Here is a 22,278-nt window from a genome sequence, read left to right on the forward strand (position 1 = left end):
GCGATCGGGAACGCCACGCCCGACCAATTCGCCCCGACGGCGAGACGTCGCGGCCTCTGGCGTCTTTCCGTCCAGCGTGGAAGCGGGCAGACTCCAGCCCGCGCCCGGCCCTTGCTCCGTGCCGCTAAAACTGACCCTCGCAGCCTGTGGGCTTCTCCAAGCTATTGAAAGATGTGCAACAGCAGGGCAGTGTCTGCAGCCGGAATATAACCTCTACCCTCCCACAACAACTTGCATTTATATAGCGCCTTCAACACAGTAAAACGTCTCGAGGCGCTTCACAGGAGCGATTATCAGAGGAAATTTGACACCGAGCCACATAAGGGGATATTAGGACAGGTGACCAAAAGCTGGGTCAAAGAGATCGGTTTTAAGGAGCGTCTTAAAGGAGGAGAGAGAGGCGGAGAGGTTTAGGGAGGGAATTCCAGAGCTCGGGGCCCAGGCGACTGAAGGCACGGCCGCCAATTGCGGAGTGAAGGGAGTGGGGGAGAGGGCAGAATTGGAGGAGCGCAGAGAGCTCGGAGGGCTGCAGGAGGAGCGAGGCCAGGGAGGGATTGGAACACGAGGATGAGATGTTTGAAACGGAGGCACGCTCTTCCGAGTGCGGACTGCTCCGCAGTGCATAGGCTGCACTTCTGATTTGTAGGGAGCAGTCGTGCAGCACCCAGAGCACCCCAGCCACGGTGAGCTGGAGGAGCTTCTCGCCGTGGCAAGAAGCCACGTCGATCGCGCTCACGGGATTGGGATCTCGTTACAGTGTCGGGCACGCACCGTTAGCACCTCAGTCACTGCAATGGGGGCTGGGATCTCTCCATTACAGCCAGGTGTCTTGGCGCCGAGACCAGAGGAGGCTGCACAGAGCAAGTCACTGTTCAGAAACAATCGTTGCAGCAATTCAATCTGGGCCGAGATCCATGCTCCAGGGGATGGCGCGACAGCTGCACTTTGGGGAGCGTGAAGCGCTGAATGAAAATAAAGTCGCTTTGTTTTGAAAATTGAGAAACTAGGTGAGCAAAAGCTGGGTCAAAGAGGCAGGTTTTAAGGAGCGTCTGAAGGCTAAAGGGATATGGGGAGAAGGCAGGGACAGGGTACGGAGTTTGGATGATCAGCCATGATCTCATTGAATGGCGGAGCAGGCTCGAGGGGCCGAATGGCCTACTCCTGCTCCTATCTTCTATGTTTCTATGTTAAAAGGCGGAGAGAGAGGCGGAGAGGTTTAGGGAGGGAATTCCAGAGCTCAGGGCCCAGGCAGCTGAAGGCACGGCCGCCGATGGTGGAGCGAAGGGAGTGGGGGATACACTGCAACAGTGACCACACTTCCAAAAAAAAAAAAAGTACTTCATTGGCTGTAAAGCGCTTTGGGACGTTCGGAGGTTGTGAAAGGCGCTATATAAATGCGCTCTTAATCTCTCCTGCCTTCCATCCCACAGACCTTCCCTTTTGTTCTTTCCTCCCCTCCCTGCCCCCTTACACTTGCTTAAAAACCTGTTACATCTCCCAACTTTTTCCAAGTTCTGACCAAGGGGGTCATCGACCTGAAACGTTAACTCTGTTTCTCTCTCTCCACGGATGCTGCCTGACCTGCTGAGCGTTTCCAGCATTCTCGGTTTTTATATCAGATTTCCAGCAGCCGCAGTATATTTTGTATATAAATGCAAGTCTCTCTTTCTTTGAAGGGCCAAGGCCCATGGCGCAACGAGTAGCAGGAAAGTGGGAGAAACAAGGAAGGAGCGGCTAGCTGACAAACCAGCTGGGATTTTAGGAGGAGGGAGGAGAAGACGGAGAAAAAGTACAGAATTGCAGAGGGAGGAAGTGCATTAGACGGTGTGGCAAGACCCGATTTCAACACCAGGAGGTGGGGACGATCTGCGTCACCTCGCTAGCCCGCAAGCCCAGAGGCGAGCCTTGGCTCCACTACTTCTGCCCCAGCTAACTCAGCACAGACCAGGGTTCGAACGGGGGACCAGGCCCGATTTGTAGGGAGGAGAAAGATTCATTCGGCAGCCACAAATCCTCACATCATCTTCAAAAGGCACAATGCACATTCAGAAGCAGAATCCACGAGGGCTTTTAAAAAAAGGGAAGTGGGTAATTATTAGAGAAAGAAATTTTTTTTTTTTTTTTTTTTTTTTTTTAAAAAAAGGGTCTGCAGCAAGGCCATGGGTAATGAAATGAAGGGGCGTGCTCTTTTCACCCTCCATAGCCCAAAGGGTCACAGGGCCCATTGACGACACACCTGCCCCTTGAAACTCGTGGATTCTGCTGTTGCCTTTCAAGAGGAGGAGAGGACTTCTGACGAATATTTTGATATTGTTACCTCTAGGCTTGACTATTCCAACACCGGCCTCCCATCTGCCAACCTCCATAACTGGAGCTCATCCAAAACTCGGCTGACCCGTGTCCTAACTCACACCGAGTCCCGTTCACCCATCACCCCCTGTGCTCACTGCCCCGTGTCCTAACTCACACCGAGTCCCGTTCGCCCATCACCCCCTGTGCTCACTGCCCCGTGTCCTAACTCACACCGAGTCCCGTTCACCCATCACCCACTGTGCTCACTGCCCCGTGTCCTAACTCGCACCGAGTCCCGTTCACCCATCACCCACTGTGCTCACTGCCCCGTGTCCTAACTCGCACCGAGTCCCATTCACCCATCACCCACTGTGCTCACTGCCCCGTGTCCTAACTCGCACCGAGTCCCGTTCACCCATCACCCCCTGTGCTCACTGCCCCGTGTCCTAACTCGCACCGAGTCCCATTCGCCCATCACCCCCTGTGCTCACTGCCCCGTGTCCTAACTCGCACCGAGTCCCGTTCACCCATCACCCCCTGTGCTCACTGCCCCGTGTCCTAACTCGCACCGAGTCCCGTTCGCCCATCACCCCCTGTGCTCACTGCCCCGTGTCCTAACTCGCACCAAGTCCCGTTCACCCATCACCCCCTGTGCTCACTGACCTACATTGGCTCCCGGTCCGGCAACGCCCCAGTTTCAAAATTCTCATCCTTGTTTTCAAATCCCTCCATGGCCTCGTCCCTCCCTATCTCTGTAACCTCCTCCAGCCCCACAAACCTCCGAGATCTCTGCGCTCCTCCAATTCTGGCCTCTTGAGCATCCCCTGATTTTAATCGCTCCACCATTGGCGGCCGTGCCTTCAGCTGCCTGGGCCTGAAATTCCCTCCCTAAATCAATCTCTCTCTTTCCTTCTCTCTCTCTCTCTCTCTCTCTGCCCTCTTCGCCTCTCTCTCTACCTCCTTTAAGACGCTCCTTAAAACCGACCTCTCTGACCAAGCTTTTGGTCACCTGCCCTAATATCTCCTGATGTGGCTCGGGGTCAAACTTTGTTTGATATTCGCTCCTGTGAAGCGCCCTGGGACGTTTTACTATGTTAAAGGCGCTATATAAATGCAAGATATTGTTGTAGGGCACAAGGGCTGATGAATCGAATGGGAAATGGGACTAAGAAGAGATCTCTTTCAGAGAGAGGGCACGGGGCAATGGGCTGAGTCGCCTCCTGTGTGCTGTAAGATTCGAAAAGGCTGGTGTGTAGAGAGCTGAGAATTGCAAGAGTATCAGGATTCCAGCCTGTGAACGTGAAGATAAGATTGATTAGTCTTTTATTTTAAACAAACGAACACTAGTCTTGTCTGGAGTATGCGGTCAAACACCATCGTACACAAGCCACTCCAACGAGCTTGTTGCGAAAGGTTTTTCCTCCTGTTCCTACAACACACTCGGCGCCTGGCTGCAATCAGCATTTGCACCCTCTGTCTCGAGCGCAGTTCAGATTGCAGCACGTCCCACTGTAAACTGCTTCCAGATCTTAGGCTTCTCGAGCTCTGCCCCTCCCAAAACAGGTAGAACACGTTGAATGTGTTGGAAACAGATCCCAGCAACGCTCTCGGAGGCAGGGTTAAGCCAGCTTCAACTTGGCACTAGTACGATAGCAAAATACTGCAGATGTTGGAAATCCGAAATAACAACAGAAAATGCTGGAAAAACTCAGCAAGTCAGGCAACATCCGTGGAGAGAAATTTGAGTTGACGTTTCGGGTTTGACCCTTCTTGGGTCAAACCCGAAACGTCAACTCAAATTTCTCTCCACGGATGTTGCCTGACTTGCTGAGTTTTTCCAGCATTTTCTGTTGTTATTTCAACTTGGCAGGGATGGCCTCGGGTGGAAAGGAAAGGGAAAAGGCAGGAATGGGCTCAGCCGTGAGGACCCCCATGGCCAAAGAGCCTGCAGACATAGTCGCTCAAAGTTGGTGTTATAAATCTCATCATCATGAAGAAACGACTCATGAACTAACACTGGATGGCCAGCTGATGGCACCGTCCAAGGAGTATAAATACTCGGGCGTGGGCCCAGTTTGCTCAGGGACATTTTGTAAAACAGGAACTAGTGAAGTACAACTAGACCTCCATGTTTTGAAACAAGTTGATTAAAGCCTTGCTTTAAACTCGAACCAAGTGCGTAGTGAGTTTTATTACATCAGTTGGGTCTTTTCGGAGCCGGGTACCAGAGCATTGCCACCTCTGGTCAGCTAGGGGCCTGGCGGCATGCCCCAAAGCAAACACCCGCCTCTCTAAAAGAGTCAGTGCCCGAGCTTCCTGCCGAGAGCACAGCGGCAATACAGAGGCCCTGGCAGCTGGAAGTGTAGCCTGGACACTGACGGGAGGGGGAGAGGGGTGGGTCACGAGAGAAACAGAGGAGAATGTGGCCCACTCCCCCCACTCACCTGTCACACCTTAATCCTGCAAGTGATGCGGTCAGCAGCGATGTAACAGTCAATAAAGGCAGCGGTTTAGATACAGACCACAGATAAAGATCGCAAACACAGCTGTAGAACTATAGCAACAGTCACACCGAGCGCTTTCCCCTAAACCCCCTTGCCATCGCAAAAGCTCTCTATGCACCGGTTTCTCCCGATAGAGATGCAGCAACAATTCTGTGCCTCACCCCCTCCCCAAATGCCCCCCTTCTGAAGGCTCTCGCTGCGAGACGTCATCCCGTACCTCAGCCATATGCCACCTTCCCCCTGTAAGCCAACACCGGGAGAAACAGGAGACTATTCTGTGGGGACTGGAGAAGGGTGGGGTGGGCGTAAATCACAGCCAAGACCGGTCCCCATCCTCACCCAAATGTCCACTGACCCGCAACCCCCCTCTGGGCGGTGTGCCTCAGTACCACACCAGGCCATTGACACAAGCCATTGGCAAAATTCCCTGTCACCAACTTTATTTAATGTACTATAGACTAAACCATACTCACGCCAATCAATTTTAACACGGATGGGGAAATCATCCCTTCATACCAGCTGCAGATTTCTAACTAACAACATAGGATAACATCGAATTTACAGCACAGGAACAGGCCATTCGGCCCAACTGCTCCGTGCCGGTGTTTCTGCTCCACACCAGCCTCCTCCCACCCCTCTTCATCTCACCCCCATCAGCCTATCCTTCTGTTCCCTTCTCCCTCATGTGTTTATCCAGCTTCCCCTTAAATGCATCTATACTTTTTCAACTTAACCACTCCCTGTGGTAGCGAGTTCCACATTCTCACCACTCTCTGGGTAAAGAAGTTTCTCCTGAATTCCTTATTGGATTTATTAGTCACTCTCTCATATTTACAGCCCCCTAGTTTACAACAGAGCCAGACAGGAGGGGAGGAAAGCACAAAATGCTCTCTCCAGTCACAGCTCAACTTTTAAAAAAGTCAAAATCTGCACTCGTCCCGTGACTAAAAAGCATGTACAGTACAAACATGTAACACGTGCAGCAACATAGTGTCCTCCAATAACACATTACCGCATCTGGCCTCAAACCTTCTTAGGCAGTCCCTCGGAACAGAGGCAGTCCCTCGGATCCGAGGATGACTTGCTTCCACACTAAAAAGGAGTTCTCAGGTGACCGATGAGTCCAATGCGGGACCTACAGTCTCTGTTGGGGCTGTCCAGGAGGGTCCTGACGTTCCAGGTCCCGAACTTCATTTTAAAAGGGTGGAAGATGCCTGTGCGTGAATTCTTTTGACGTGGGGTGGCCGTTGCACACACGGGCTTGACAGAGCAAGGTCTTGGTCCAATGACAAGGGGATCCAAGACGATTGGAGACCAGGCTCTGCTACATTGGCCTAGCACACACACACAAACATACTCCTACTGTCCTCCTCCCTCCTTCCCACAGGTCCTCTCTGCCTGGGTTTCATAGGCTATAACCCTGTAGTAACAAAGGCATTAAACATTAAAAGATGCATCAAATGTTAAACTCAACCCAGAGCTTCCTGTGGAGTCCAAAATAGTATCTCTTTCCCACCCCACCGCCCAAAAATGGGCAACCCTCAGCATCTTAATAGCTCGTTTCATCTGATGGTGTGTGTAACCCTATTGTTTATTATGCTTTAACTTGAATTATACCCGTGTAAGAAATTGAGCATCTAACAAGCTAGAGATGAAGAATCTTAAGGTTTTTCTACATTTTAAGATCCCATTTCAGAATATAAAGCTAGAATTATTTTTGCTCAACACAGGACTAAACTATTTGGCACACAATTGCACCTTTTAGCTTTCCCCAAGAGCTGACTTTAAGGTTCAAGAACATCCTTCATTTCTAAGACAATCAAACCTATAAAATATTCTGAATGAAGCTTGGCTTGGTTTCCATCTTGCACGTGTGCGTCACAAACAAACATTCAATCAGCTTCTCTTTCCTCGTACAAACGGAGAGCTGCAGGTTTAGCGGAGAAGTGCTCGCACAATCACTGCAAAAACAGCGACAAAAAAAAAATAATCACAAGCCCCCAACACTCAGGTAAAGCCAACCGTCGACAGGGCTGGGAATGACTGGGGCACTGAAAAGACCTCCTCACGAGAGGAGAGGTGAGCGGCTTCGGAAGGTGGCTCAGTGGGGTCGCACTCTCCGTCTCGGCTCGGAGTCAGAAGGTTGCGGGTTTCGAGCCCCACTCAGAGACCCGAGCATAAAAAACCCAGGCTGACACTCAGCAGGGCGGTACTGAGGGAGCGCCGCACTGTCGGAGGTGCTGTCTTTCGGATGAGACGTTAAACCGAGGACTCGTCTGCTCTCCCAGGTGGATGTAAAAGATCCTATGGCACTATTGGAAGAGCAGGGGGAATTCTCCCCGGTGTCCTGGGTCCAATATTTATCCCTCAACCAACATCACTAAAAACAATGATCTGGGTCATTATCACAGTGCTGCTTGTGGGAGCTTGCTGTGCATAAAGTGGGAGCTTGCTGTGCATAAATTGGCAGCCGCATTTCCTACATTACAACAGTGACCACACTTCAAAAATTGTCCAGCAAGCATCCTGAAGTGGTGAAAGGCAAGGCATAAATGCGAATCTTTCTTTTTATCAATGCCTTCAGCCCTCGAAGACGGTAACAGCCACCCCAATGCAAGAACATTGCCCAGCCCAGCATGGCGTGGCACAGCATGGCCAGCACAGGCTGGAGGGGCCGAGCAGCCTCCTTCTGTGCTGTGAGCCTTCTGTGATTCTCAGTGGGAGATTGGGGCTGTGCCATGAAAATGGTCAAGGGAAGGGACCCCTGACCCTCCATGCTCTCCCTCTCCCTCTACCTCTACCCTCCTTACCTTGATGGGCATGGCAGCGGCTGTGGCGCGGTGGACGTATCTGAAGCTACAACTCACGCTCCTCCAAAAGCTCTGGCACACCAACAGCCTCATCCTCCGCCCTTTATGCACCACTCCCCGCCCCAGGCAGCCCTTACCGTCACCCCTGGCAACCGGCCCGGCCGCCAGGGCGCCTGCGCGCAGAGAGCCCCGCCTCCCCCCTCGGCTGACGTCACCAGCACCCGCGCTCACTCAGGGTGACTAGCACTGAGCATGCGCACTGCCTCGACCGTGACTGGCATAGAGCATGCGCACTGTCCCGCTCGGGTGACTGGCGTAGAGCATGCGCACTGCCGCTCTGCGGATAGTGCGGGCATAGAGCATGCGCACTGTCCCTCTCGGGTGACTGGCATAGAGCATGCGCGCTGCCGCTCTGAGCTAGTGCGGGCATAGAGCATACGCACTGTCCCCCTAGGGTGACTGGCATAGAGCATGCGCACTGCCCTCTGCAAACACTGACTGGCAGAGCATTGTGCAATTATCACTCCCACGCTGCTGGCAGAGAACATGCACATTTGGCCGCGTCCCCACCCCACACTCCCTTTGCACACAGAATTTCACAACACAGAAACAGGTCAGAAATGGGGATGTTTGCTGAAGATTGCACAGTGTTCAGCGCCATTCACAACTCCTCCGATAATGAAGCAGTCCATGCCCGCATGCAGCAAGACCTGGACGACATCCAGGCTGGGGCTGATAAGTGGCAAATAACATTTGCGCCACACAAGTGCCAGGCAATGACTATCTCCAACAAGGGAGAGTCCAACCACTGCCCCGTGACATTCAACGGCATTACCATCGCCAAATCCCCCACCATCAACATCCTGGGGGTCACCATTGACCAGAAACTTACCTGGACCAGCCACATAAATACTGTGGCAACAAGAGCGGGTCAGAATATATCCTTCCTTGGGTAATGACTCTTATATTTGAGGAAAATGGTCAGGGTGACAACCAGTACCTTATCCTCTGGTGATTCAACCAAAGTTGTGACAACTGTGGCAACAAGAGCAGGTCAGAGGCTGGGTATTCTGCGGATTCTCTCACTACCCACAGAGATGTTGACAGCAGGAAGTGAGATTTATGAAACCAGACATTAGAAAGCCTTTTAAACTGGTTCTGAATCAGTCGCATAAATACTGTGGCAACAAGAGGCTGGGTATTCTGCGGTGAGTGTCTCACCTCCTGACTCCCCAAAGCCTTTCTACCATCTACAAGGCACAAGTAAGGAGCCGGCAAGGAAAACGGGAACGCGGATGCTCTCAGCCGCCTGCCCCTCTCAAAATCTCCTCGCAGTACTTCCCCTGAGGAGCACATCCTGATGCTGGATCAGGAGATCAGTCCCCTGATGACTTCAGCGCAAATCCAGGGCTGGACAGCCAAGGACCCCGTTCTGTCAAGGGTCCGTGAGTATGTGTTGAAAGGCTGGCCAGATCACCGTGAGGGACCGGAGTTCGCGCCGTACAGACAGAGACAGCACGAGCTCAGTGTCCAAGATGGATGTGTGCTGTGGGGAGCACGCATCATAGTCCCAGAGCGGGGACGCTCTACTTTGATGGAACAGTTGCATCAATCGCACCCAGGAATGACTAGAATGAAAGGACTGGCTAGGAGCTACCTGTGGTGGCCTAACTTGGATGCTGAAATTGAGTCAAAGGTAAAGTCATGCACTATATGTCAGGAACAGAGGAAAGCACCTGCCGGGGCACCACTCCATCCCTGGGAGTGGCCCAGCAAACCCTGGAGGAGAATTCACATAGACTATGCGGGACCTTTTATGGACAAAATGTTTTTGGTGCTGGTTGACGCTCACTCAAAGTGGATCGACGTTTATCCAGTGAGCTCTGCAACAACTGATGCCACATTGAATTGTCTCAGGAACAGCTTCAGCACGCATGGTATTCCAGAAATGATTGTATCCGACAATGCACAATGTTTTGTTAGTGAAGGGAGCAAAGAATTCATGGTAAGGAATAGAATTACACATGTCACCTCGGCTCCATATCACCCAGCCTCAAATGGGTTAGCCGAGCGAACCGTGCAGACTTTTAAGGAGCTCATGAGGAAGAGCTCAGGTGACACCCTGGAGACCAAGCTCAATAGAGCCTTGTTTAGTTATCGTATAACACCCCAAGCTACCACGGGGCTTTCTCCAGCTGAGTTGATGATGGGGAGAAAGTTGCGGTGCGCGTTAGACCTGATACACCCAGATCTCAAAAGCAAGGTTGAGACAAAACAAACAAACCAAAAAGCATACCATGACAAACATACTAAAGCTCGCCATTTCGCCATAGGGGACTCTGTGTACACCCGGAACTTCGGTTATGGACCTAAATGGATACCAGGACTAATCCAGGACATTACAGGACCTGTGTCGTACTCCGTGTTACTAGGGGATGGTCGAGGGGTTTGTCGGCATGTGGATCAGCTTTTCAGCTGGCAGCAGGGGGAACTGCCTCAGATGGAACAAAGGGCAGTAGAGGAGGCTGTTCCAGGACCCAGCACGGCTTATAAGGTGCCAGTGGACACTGGTACTGCCAGGCCACAGCGGGACAGAGTAAAACCAACATCAGAGACTACTCCAATCTCAAGTGCGAATGAATCTGAGAATCCACCACAAGTGGAATTAAGACGTTCACAAAGGATTCGCAAGCAACCAGAAAGACTTATACAAACCTGTTAAATTAGTCAGGGGTTAACCATGGTTAGAGCATACTGGTTAATTAAAACGTAGTACCTAGTAAGGGTTATTGTTTAAGAATTGCATATGGCAATCTTAAGGGGAGGAGTGTAGTAACCTGGGAGGTTATGAGTAACCTGATCCACCAGATGGTGCTGTGGCAATTGCTCTCCTGTTGTACTCTTTGTTTTTGCTGCCTCATGGCAGAAGCTTTTATGTGCAAGGGTTGATTAAACCATGTTACGGAGTTAACCGGTGTCCGTCTCCATCTATGGCCACCTCAAGATACCACACTTTCCACTTGCCTGGATGAGTGCAGCTCAAGAAGCTCGACACCATCCAGGACAAAGTAGCCCAGTTGATCAGCCCCCCGTCCACCACCTTAAACATTCACCCCCTCCACCACCGGCGCACCGTGGCTGCAGTGTGTATCATCTACAAGATGCACTGCAGCAACTCGCCAAGGCTTCTTCGGCAGCACCTCCCAGACCCGCGACCTCTTCCACCTAGAAGGACAAGGGCAGCAGGTGCATGGGAACACCACCACCTCCAAGTTCCCCTCCAAGTCACACGCCATCCTGACTTGGAAGTATATCGTCGACCCTTCATCGTCACTGGGTCAAAATCCTTTTTACAATATGGAGACCAGAACTGTGCACAGGACTCCTAGTGTGGCCCAACCAAGGTTCTATATAAGTTCCACATAAATTCTCTACTTTTGAACTCTATTCCTCTTGAAATGAATCCCAGTGCTTTGTTTGTACTTTTTATGGCTTTGTTAACCAGTCCATGCCGGCGTTTATGCTCCACTCCAGCCTCCTCCCGTCTTTCCTCATCTAAATCTATCAGCATAACCCTCTATTCCCTTCTCCTTCATACGCTTGTCCAGCCTCCCCTTAAATGCATCTACGCTATTCGCCTCAACCACTCCCTGTGGTAGCGAGTTCCACATTCTCACCACTCTCTGGGTAAAGAAGTTTCTCCTGAATTCCCTATTTGATTTCTTGGTGATTATCTTATATTGACGGCCTCTAGTTTTGCTCTTCCCCACAAGTGGAAACACTCTCTCTGTATCCACTCTATCAAAACCTTCCATCATTTTAAAGACCTCTATTAGGTCACCCCTCAGCCTTCTCTTTTCAAGAGAAAAGAGGCCCAGCCTGTTCATCCTTTCCTGATATGTATACCCTCGCATTCCTGGTATCATCCTTGTAAATCTTCTCTGCACCCTCTCCAGTGCCTCGATATCCTTTTTATAATATGGCGACCAGAACTGTACGCAGTGCTCCAAGTGTGGTCTAACCAAGGTTCGATACAGGTTTAGCATAACTTCCCTACTTTTCAATTCTATCCCTCTAGAAATAAACCCTAGTGCTTGGTTTGCTTTTTTTATGGCCTTGCTAACCTGTGTCACAACTTTTAGTGATTTGTGTATTTGTACTCCCAGATCCATTTGTTCCTCTATCCCACCTAGACTCGCACCCTCCAAGTGATAAGTGACCTCCCTATTCTTCCTAACAAAATGTAATACCTCACATTTATCTGTGTTGACCTTCATTTGCCAATTATATGCCCATTCTGCAAGTTAAGAAGGCAAATGGTATGTGTTAGATCCGTGTATCTTGATGTTATGTCCTTCAATAATTAGACAACAGACTGCAGGGAACGATCAACAGGTGTTTACTGAATGAGGGTTACTCTAGAACTAACTGTACAGATCCCTACTCAGGGTTTATATACAGGTGTGGTCACTGCCGGTACTACAGTATACAGGAGCTGTAAAAAGTAGTTCTCCCCTTAAAGGTACATACATTACAGTATGTTGGCCTTCATAGCGAGAGGGTTCGAGTACAGGCGCAAGGATGTCTTGCTGCAGTTGTACAGGGCATTGGTGAGACCACACCTTGAGTATTGTGTGCAGTTTTGGTCACCTTATCTGAGGAAGGATGTTCTTGCAATGGAGAGAGTGCAACAAAGGTTCACCAGACTGATACCTGGGATGGCAGGAATGACGTATGAGGAGAGATTGGGTCGATTAGGCTTATATTCGCTAGAGTTTAGAACAATGAGAGGGGATCTCATTGAAACTTATAAAATTCTAACAGGACTAGACAGACAGAAGGATGTTCCCGATGGCGGGGGAGTCCAGAACCAGGGGTCACAGTCTAAAGATAAGGGGTAAGCCATTTAGGACAGAGATGAGGAATTTCTTCACCCAGAGAGTGGTGAACCTGTGGAATTCTCTACCACACAAGGCAGTTGAGGCCAATTCATTAAATATATTCAAGAAGGAGTTAGATATATTTCTTAAGGCTAAAGGGATCAAGGGATATGGGGTCGAGAGCTGGAGTGACAGTTGGAAGGTCGAGAGCTGGAGAGACAGTTTGAAGGTCGAGAGCTGGAGAGACAGTTTGAAGGAAGAGAGCTGGAGAGACAGTTTGAAGGATGAGAGCTGGAGAGACAGTTTGAAGGTCGAGAGCTGGAGAGACAGTTTGAAGGTCGAGAGCTGGAGAGACAGTTTGAAGGTCGAGAGCTGGAGAGACAGTTTGAAGGAAGAGAGCTGGAGAGACAGTTTGAAGGAAGAGAGCTGGAGAGACAGTTTGAAGGATGAGAGCTGGAGAGACAGTTTGAAGGTCGAGAGCTGGAGAGACAGTTTGAAGGTCGAGAGCTGGAGAGACAGTTTGAAGGTCGAGAGCTGGAGTGACAGTTTGAAGGAAGAGAGCTGGAGAGACAGTTTGAAGGAAGAGAGCTGGAGAGACAGTTTGAAGGTCGAGAGCTGGAGAGACAGTTTGAAGGATGAGAGCTGGAGTGACAGTTTGAAGGTCGAGAGCTGGAGAGACAGTTTGAAGGTCGAGAGCTGGAGAGACAGTTTGAAGGTTGAGAGCTGGAGAGACAGTTTGAAGGTCGAGAGCTGGAGAGACAGTTTGAAGGTCGAGAGCTGGAGAGACAGTTTGAAGGATGAGAGCTGGAGAGACAGTTTGAAGGATGAGAGCTGGAGAGACAGTTTGAAGGTCGAGAGCTGGAGAGACAGTTTGAAGGAAGAGAGCTGGAGAGACAGTTTGAAGGATGAGAGCTGGAGAGACAGTTTGAAGGTCGAGAGCTGGAGAGACAGTTTGAAGGTCGAGAGCTGGAGAGACAGTTTGAAGGAAGAGAGCTGGAGAGACAGTTTGAAGGATGAGAGCTGGAGAGACAGTTTGAAGGTCGAGAGCTGGAGAGACAGTTTGAAGGATGAGAGCTGGAGTGACAGTCTGAAGGTCGAGAGCTGGAGAGACAGTTTGAAGGATGAGAGCTGGAGTGACAGTTTGAAGGTCGAGAGCTGGAGAGACAGTTTGAAGGTCGAGAGCTGGAGAGACAGTTTGAAGGATGAGAGCTGGAGTGACAGTTTGAAGGTCGAGAGCTGGAGAGACAGTTTGAAGGTCGAGAGCTGGAGAGACAGTTTGAAGGTCGAGAGCTGGAGAGACAGTTTGAAGGATGAGAGCTGGAGAGACAGTTTGAAGGTCGAGAGCTGGAGAGACAGTTTGAAGGTTGAGAGCTGGAGAGACAGTTTGAAGGTCGAGAGCTGGAGAGACAGTTTGAAGGGTGAGAGCTGGAGAGACAGTTTGAAGGTCGAGAGCTGGAGAGACAGTTTGAAGGTCGAGAGCTGGAGAGACAGTTTGAAGGTTGAGAGCTGGAGAGACAGTTTGAAGGTCGAGAGCTGGAGAGACAGTTTGAAGGATGAGAGCTGGAGAGACAGTTTGAAGGTCGAGAGCTGGAGAGACAGTTTGAAGGATGAGAGCTGGAGTGACAGTTTGAAGGTCGAGAGCTGGAGTGACAGTTTGAAGGTCGAGAGCTGGAGAGACAGTTTGAAGGATGAGAGCTGGAGAGACAGTTTGAAGGTCGAGAGCTGGAGTGACCGTTTGAAGGTCGAGAGCTGGAGAGACAGTTTGAAGGTCGAGAGCTGGAGAGACAGTTTGAAGGATGAGAGCTGGAGAGACAGTTTGAAGGATGAGAGCTGGAGAGACAGTTTGAAGGTCGAGAGCTGGAGAGACAGTTTGAAGGATGAGAGCTGGAGTGACAGTTTGAAGGTCGAGAGCTGGAGTGACAGTTTGAAGGTCGAGAGCTGGAGTGACAGTTTGAAGGTCGAGAGCTGGAGAGACAGTTTGAAGGATGAGAGCTGGAGAGACAGTTTGAAGGTCGAGAGCTGGAGTGACCGTTTGAAGGTCGAGAGCTGGAGAGACAGTTTGAAGGTCGAGAGCTGGAGAGACAGTTTGAAGGTCGAGAGCTGGAGAGACAGTTTGAAGGAAGAGAGCTGGAGAGACAGTTTGAAGGATGAGAGCTGGAGTGACAGTTTGAAGGATGAGAGCTGGAGCGGAACCCGGTTACCAGGATGCCAATTTGGACAGCCAGGGGTAATGTGCTGGTCAGGTGTGTGGAAGAAACCGAGGGGAAACATCGAGAAAAACTGAGAGGAAACATCGAGAAAGACAGAGGAAAGATCGAGAGAGAGAGAGGGGAAACATCGAGAGAGACCAAGATGGAAACATCGAGAGAGACTGAGGGGGCACTTTATTTATTTAATTTTATAAATTTATTTAATTATAAGTTGTGAGTTCCTCACGATGCTCTCCCAGTGCGGCCACCCTGTAACCAGAGATTATTCTAGAAGCCTGGGTAGAAATATCAATGTAATTACTGTAGAAATTACTTTTTTTACATTATTGCTTGTTCATTTTATGTGCTGTCTTTTTATGTCTTTTATTTATTTTATGTCTGCTTTATTTATATTTAAAGTATGTATGCGTGTATATGTCGGTATGTTTTTTTGTGATGGCGCCGATGAAGATGGCTGTCGTCCTTGCGAGCTCCGTGCGTACCAGGCAGCTCAGTGTTCTTGCTGCTTGCTGCTCTCGGCTCGTCAGGAAAAAAGCATTTCACTGACTAGATTACACTTCTTGTATTTAGTTATTGTTATGTCCATGTATCTTAATGTTGTGTCCTTCAATAATCAGACAACAGACTGCAGGGAACGATTCAACAGGTGTTTACTGAATGAGGGTTACTCTAGAACTAACTATACAGATCCCTACTCAGGGTTTATATACAGGTGTGGTCACTGCCGATACTACAGTATACAGGAGCTGTAAAAAGTAGTTCTCTCCCTTAAAGGTACATACATTACAATTCCTCCCCTTTTAGATTAACAGTACCATAACACTCATTTAACAATTAAATATCAAACTAATTACAATTAGCACTTTTAACATGCAACATTAGCTGAAAATAGTCTATTTATAAATTCAGTCTTTGGGGAGGCTTCTTGATCCTTTCTGGGTAGCGCCTTTCCCGAGTGTCTTGCTCTTGGTGCGGAGGCGATTCAGGCCCCCTGTCGTCGATTGGTTCATCAGCTTCCGATGCTACTGTTTCTGGGGTAGATGCGACCTGTACGTCGGGTTCCTCACCAGGTACGTATGGCCAAGACATGGGGTTGACTCGTTCCTGTGACTCTAGGATCTGGTCAGCATGGCGTCTCACAATGTTCTCCCCAACATCCACTGTGTACATTAATGGCCCCTGCCGTGTGCATATCGTTCCTGGTTGCCATTTCTCTGTTCGGTAGTCGTGGGCCAAGACTGGTTGCCCTACATTGAAGCTCCTTGTTGGCTTCTCATTGATGTGCTGGAATTGTTTGCTCTCAACATCTCTTCGTACATTTGGTCTGAGCAAATCCAGACGAGATCTCAACCTTCGGTTGAAGAACATCATGGCCGGGGCCTGGTTGGTGACTGCATGTGTCGCATTTCTGTAGGCTAACAGTAAATTGTCCACCTTGTGCTGCAGCGGAATGTTGTCATTGTACATAGCCTTTATTGCCTTCTTAAAGGTTTGTACGAACCTCTCAGCCAATCCATTTGTGGCTGGATGATACGGGGCGGATGTGTAATGCCTTACCCCATTCTTTTTCAAGAACCTCCGGAACTCTTCGGGCACAAACTGTGGTCCGTTGTCGGAGCAAATCTGTTCTGGCAAGCCATTCCTGGCAAAAATGGTCCGTAGGACTGCAATAGTTTTCTCCGTGGTGGTGGAGGACATTTTGATGACCTCAGGCCATTTCGAGTGCGCATCCACGGCTATTAAAAACATTGAGTCCATGAATGGACCAGCAAAATCAATATGCACCCGTTGCCATGGAGATGAGGGCCACTCCCATGGGTGTAGAGGGGCATGTGGTGGTGCATTTTGGACCTTCTGGCATCCTGAGCAGCTCTTTGTCAAGTCCTCGATTTGCTGATCGATCCCCGGCCACCACACATAAGCCCTAGCAAAGCTTTTCATTTTCACCCCTCCCAGATGACCTTCGTGAAGCTCATTGAGCACTCTCTCCCTTAACTTGGGTGGAATTACCACTCGGGATCCACACATCAAGGTCCCCTGGCATACTGACAGCTGTTCTCTTCTGGATGAGAATGCTGGCAACAGTGAGTCGCCATGTGCTGGCCATCCCTTCACCGTCAAATCATATACCCGAGACAGTGTCGGGTCATTTCGGGTCTCCTTCTCTATACTAGCGTTAGTTACTGGCAAGCATTCAATTATAGTCGAATGAAATATTTTGACAGGATCCACTGTAGGCAGTGGCAGGCGTGATAGCCCATCAGCGTTTCCATGCTGTTTCGTGCCCTTATACTCGATTTCATATTGGTGCGCCCCTAGAAAAAGGGACCATCTTTGTAGCCCTTGCGCAGTCATCACCGGAACGCCCTTCTTTGGATTAAAGATGGAGACAAGTGGTTGGTGGTCAGTCAGCAAGGTGAACTTCTGCCCGTGCAGATAGTGATTGAACTTTTTCACTCCCCACACTAGGCTGAGGGCCTCCCTGTCAATCTGGGCGTAGTTATGCTCGGCTGAGGTTAGTGATCGTGACGCAAAGGCTATTGGCCTCTCTGAGCCGTCCGAGAATTTGTGCGACAGCACCGCTCCAATGCCATAGGGTGATGCATCACATGCCAACCGAATTGGTAATGCCGGGTTGTAATGGGCCAATACCTCTTTCGATGTGATTAGTGTTTTGCTCTTCTGGAAAGCTCGTCTACATTTGTCACTCCACTTCCATGGCACCCCAGTTTGCAGTAGGGTGTTCAGTGGGTGTAGTATTGTAGACAAATTTGGCAAGAACTTATGGTAGTAGTTTACCAGCCCGAGGAACGACCTCAGTTGTGACACATTTTCCGGTGCTGGAGCCTTGACTACTGCCTCAATCTTCTCTGGGGACTTATGTAACCCCTCTTTATCGATAACGTGGCCACAATACGAGATCTGTTTTCTAAAAAACTCGCATTTGGGGCGGTTAGCTCGGAGCCCATATTCCTGCAATCTAGTGAGCACCTGCTCCAGGTTGGCAAGGTGCTCACTGTCATTTTCGCCCGTGACCAGGATGTCGTCCAAATAACACTGGGTCCCTGGGATCCCTTGCAGGACTTGTTCCATTGCCCTCTGCCAAATAGCCGGAGCTGATGCTACCCCAAATACCAGCCGGTTGTATTGGTAGAGACCTTTATGGGTGTTGATTGTGAGGTATTTTTTTGATGCTTCTTCTACCTCCATTTGCAGATACGCCTGGGCCAGATCAATCTTAGTGAAGCATTTCCCTCCAGATAGCGAGGCGAAAATATCTTCAATCCGCGGAAGTGGATATTGTACGGTGTGAAGGACCGGGTTCACTGTTACCTTAAAGTCCCCACAGATGCGAACCTTCCTTGGTTCCCCAGGCGTGCTGTTCAACGACTTTTTCATCACAGGGACGATGGGTGTAGCCCACTCGCTCCAGTCTACCTTGGACAGTACACCTGAACGTTCCAGACTCTCCAGCTCTGCTTCGACGGCTGGGTGGATCGCATAAGGTACCGGTCTGGCCTTAAAAAATTTTGGGCTTGCGTTTTCTTCAATTTTAATCATCGCTGCCATGCCTTTTAGTGTTTCGAGTCCTTGCTGGAACACTTCTTTCGCGTCAGTTAGGATCTTTGACAGTCGCCCAGGTGTGACGTCGTCATCCTTTTTGTCAGCCACAGTCAGTGCCTGTATGGAATGCCAATCTAGCTGTATCTTCTGGATCCATTCACGTCCTAGTAGTGGTGGTCCTCCATCTGGCAATACATATAGGACCATTTTTGGTGTTTCCTTGCCGTTATATATAACGTTCACCCTTATTTTTCCTTTGGGGTAGACTTTTTGCCCCGTGTACGTCTTCAAGACAATCTTTGTATCTCTCAAGGGTATATGTGAGAATAGCCGCTTGTAGTCCCTTCGATTTATGACTGTTAGGGCTGATCCTGTGTCCAATTCCATTTTCACTTGGACTCCTGTTATCTTGAGCGTGACCCAGATAGTTTGGTGATTCTCCGTTTTGATCACATTATGTAGTTTCAGACAACCCAGCTCCTTGCTTCTGGAGTCTGTATCACTCTTCTGTTCGTCTGAACTACTCTCCGTCACCTTATGTACCTTCTTGTACTTCTCCTGTGGAGACTTCTTGCTGCTGGTTTTCTTTCCCGACCTGCAGACTCTTGCTATGTGTCCTACTTTTCCACACTGTCTGCACACTTTGTCCTTGAACCAGCAATCATTATGGTCGTGTGTTGTTCTGCCGCAGCGATAGCACTTCACTGTTCCGTATGACATTTCATTTGTGCCATATTCTTGCGGTCTCTGTTGTATCTCTGCAGCGCCCCGTGCTGCTGCTTCATGTGATACTGCAATGCTGAAAGCCTTGTCCAGCGTAAGATCCTTTTCTGATAGAAGCCGTTTCTGGGTTCCTTCACTTTGAAGCCCACACACAAACTTGTCCCTTAAAGTATCTGCTAGTCCCGTTCCAAACTGGCAGTGTTTCGATAGCTTGCGCAGTTCCGTTAAATACTCAGCATTACTTTCATCTTTATGCTGGTTCCTTTTGTGAAACTTAAATCTTTCTGCTATCAGCAGCGGTGTGGGGTTTAAGTGGTCCTGTAGGATTGACACTATGTTTTCAAAGTCCTTTTCTACTGGCTTCTCTGGGGTTACTAGGTTTCGTAGTAAGCCATACGTTTTGGCACCCATTGAATTCAACAATACCAGCGCTTTCTTGTCATCTGGCACTTCATTCGCCTTGCAGTATACTTCTATGCGTTCGACATATGTCGTCCAATCTTCGACTTCATTGTCGAACGCTGTGATACTGCCACTCTTCGGCATTTTTGGGTGTGGTTAGACTGGCTTAAAATGGCGTCTCCCGCGCTTTCCTTTATTCCCCACTGCGGCTTAAAATGGCGTCTCCCGCGCTTTCCTTTCTTCCCCACTGCGGTTTAAAATGGCGTCTCCCGCGCTGCTGCCAGCGTCACTCTCGGCGGTCCTCATGGCAAATGGCGACGCCCTGTGGGTTTCGTGCGCTGCTCCTGCGCTGCTGCCAACGCCGCTCTCTGCGGTCCTCGTGGCAATGGCAGCGCCTCGCGTTTTCCTGCGCGCCTCTCTCCCCCGTTGACGCTGCTCGGCCCTTGAACACCGGCTGCGCTCTGCGTGTTTTCCTGCGCACCTCTCTCCCCCGTTGACGCTGCTCGGCCCTTGAACACCGGCTGCGCTATGCTCTCTCTTGCCTCTCTCCCCCGTTGACGCCGCTCAGTCGGGCTCTAGCCCGTCGCTGTCCGGGAAGGGTCTGTGCAGTACCTGTTGCCAGCCCGTTTCGCTGGACCACTGTGACTGGAAAGCCAAGCCTGGCTCTCGACAGCCTCCCCTGCGATGCTCAAATCTCCGCTGGATGACTGGGCGGTTGCCCGTGGTCGACGCCCCTGCTTCTGGACTCGACCTTCTTCCACTGTTCTCCAGGAGCGAATCACTGGGAGGTGATGCAGAGTTGCAGGTAGGTTCGAATCTGCTCGTCGCCAATGTTATGTCCGTGTATCTTAATGTTGTGTCCTTCAATAATCAGACAACAGACTGCAGGGAACGATTCAACAGGTGTTTACTGAATGAGAGTTACTCTAGAACTAACTGTACAGATCACTACACAGGGTTTATATACAGGTGTGGTCACTGCCGGTACTACAGTATACAGGAGCTGTAAAAAGTAGTTCTCTCCCTTAAAGGTACATACATTACAGTTAAGTGACCAATAAAATTGAAATTGAAATTGAAAGCAGGGACAGGGTACTGAATTTGGATGATCAGCCATGATCTCATTAAATGGCGGAACAGGCTCGAGGGGCCGAATGGCCTACTCCTGCTCCTATCTTCTATGTTTCTATGTTGTATTAATGTACTCCTGTAATTTGTTACAGTCCTCCTCAGTACAGGAATCCCGCCCCAACCGCGGTTTTGCCATACACGGTTTCCTCTCTGCAACAAATTTTAACAACCAACCGCGGCAGTGAATTTTGTGTAGATGCGGATTTTAATTTTCAAGTTTCACGGGTCGCGCTTCCAAACACGAGACTCCATTCATCCGCGCCGCTCTTTTGAGCATATTTACTAACAGGCGTGGTCTCGCTCCACTTGCGGAAATACTGTGTCTGTGTGTGTGTGTGTGTGAACGTCGTCTTTAATTGCCTTTAATTACAGTATTGTATTGTTCTGTTTAGCCCTTAATCATGGCCCCTAGGCGTAATCTCAGTGGTAAAGGTGAATCAATAGCGAAAAGGGCAAGGAATGTACTAACCTTAGATAAGAAATTAGATGTCGTTAATAGACTTGCCCGTGGTGAAAGTACAGCGTCGGTTGGATGACTAATGGGGGGTTAACGAGTCCACCATTAGAACCATAAAAAAAAGTGACGTGTCGATAAGGGCTAGTATTGCGGGTGGCTTTTCGAAAAGGGCCAAAGTGTCGTTTATGCCAGGGGACCATAAGCTTGAAAAAATGGAGAAGGCAACTCAATATCTGGTAGGAAGACCAGAACCAGAATAAAGAGAGTGTTAATTCCGCTTGGGTACGTAAGAAGGGCCCTTAGTATCTACAAGCATCTTACTGTGGCTGCCGGGGAAAGGGTAGATGACATAAAGTTTCAAGCGAGTAAGGGCTGGTTGGAAAATTTTAAGACGAGGTACATACAGCCTGATGATGTCGAGGGGCTCCTTGAGTGGCATGGTGAGGAGTCGACGGCGGAGGACCTCGATGAGCTGATACAGCATCATAGTGAGGCAGAGGACGAGGACGAATTCTTTAAGAAACCGCCCAGCTGATGACCCAGTGGCGTCAACCAGCCACGATGTCGCTTCTCCGCATTCACCCCCCCCTCGATTGATGATCTTTTTTATTGTGTTATTTAAAATAAAGCAGCTTGCTTAGGCTCTGACGAGGGTAAATGCGGCCGCGTTCCCCCTAACCCCGTTTTTCCCATAAGGTCTTGTATTTGCCAACCGCGGTTTTACCAACCCACGGGGGGGGTTTTCAGGGGACGTACCCACCACGGTTGGGGAGGGATTACTGTATTGCGTTCCGCCCCCCCCCTCCCAATTTGGTGTCATCCGCAAATTTAGGAATTGTGTTTTTGATTCCAAAGTCTAAATCGTTGATGTAAATGGTGACCGGCAGTGGTCCCAGCACTGATCCTTGTGGAACCCCACTACCCACCTTCTGCCACTGTGGGAGCTTGCTGTGCACATATTGGCTGCCGCGTTTCCTACATCACAACAGTGACCACACTTCAAAAAGTACTTCCGATTAGGCACTTTACAGCCTTCCGGACTCAATATCGAATTCAACAATTTCAGATCATAACCTCGGCCCCTATTATATTTTTATATTTTTTATCCACACTTTTGGTTTGTGCCTTTTCCTATTTTTCTCTCTCCCACATGGCAGCTGTCTCTCACTCTGCCAGCGCATTTCACACTTCATTTAGAGCCATTGTCTGTTTCTTTACCTGTCCTATTACCATCTCGTCTTGCCTTGAATATCTCTTAATGTCTCTTCTTTCATCCCCTCCCCCATTTCCCAGCCCCCAAACTGC

At 49.7% G+C, this 22,278-nt stretch overlaps 1 protein-coding gene across 1 annotated transcript in view; it reads right to left on the minus strand.

Moving 5' to 3' along the window:
- The window catches only part of prdx5 (peroxiredoxin 5), a 31,219-nt gene extending 23,463 nt beyond the window's left edge, over positions 1–7,756 (minus strand). Inside the window, exon 1 of the mRNA XM_085976166.1 lies at positions 7,607–7,756. Coding sequence (XP_085832292.1) covers positions 7,607–7,699 — 93 coding nt within the window. The 5' untranslated portion in view covers positions 7,700–7,756. The remainder of the gene's footprint in view (positions 1–7,606) is intronic.
- Between the last annotated feature and the right edge of the window lie 14,522 nt (positions 7,757–22,278).

This window comes from Somniosus microcephalus, unplaced genomic scaffold, assembly GCF_052327205.1.
Source record: "Somniosus microcephalus isolate GS21.2 unplaced genomic scaffold, FLI_Smic_1.0 unresolved_chr2, whole genome shotgun sequence".
NCBI lineage: Eukaryota > Metazoa > Chordata > Chondrichthyes > Squaliformes > Somniosidae > Somniosus > Somniosus microcephalus.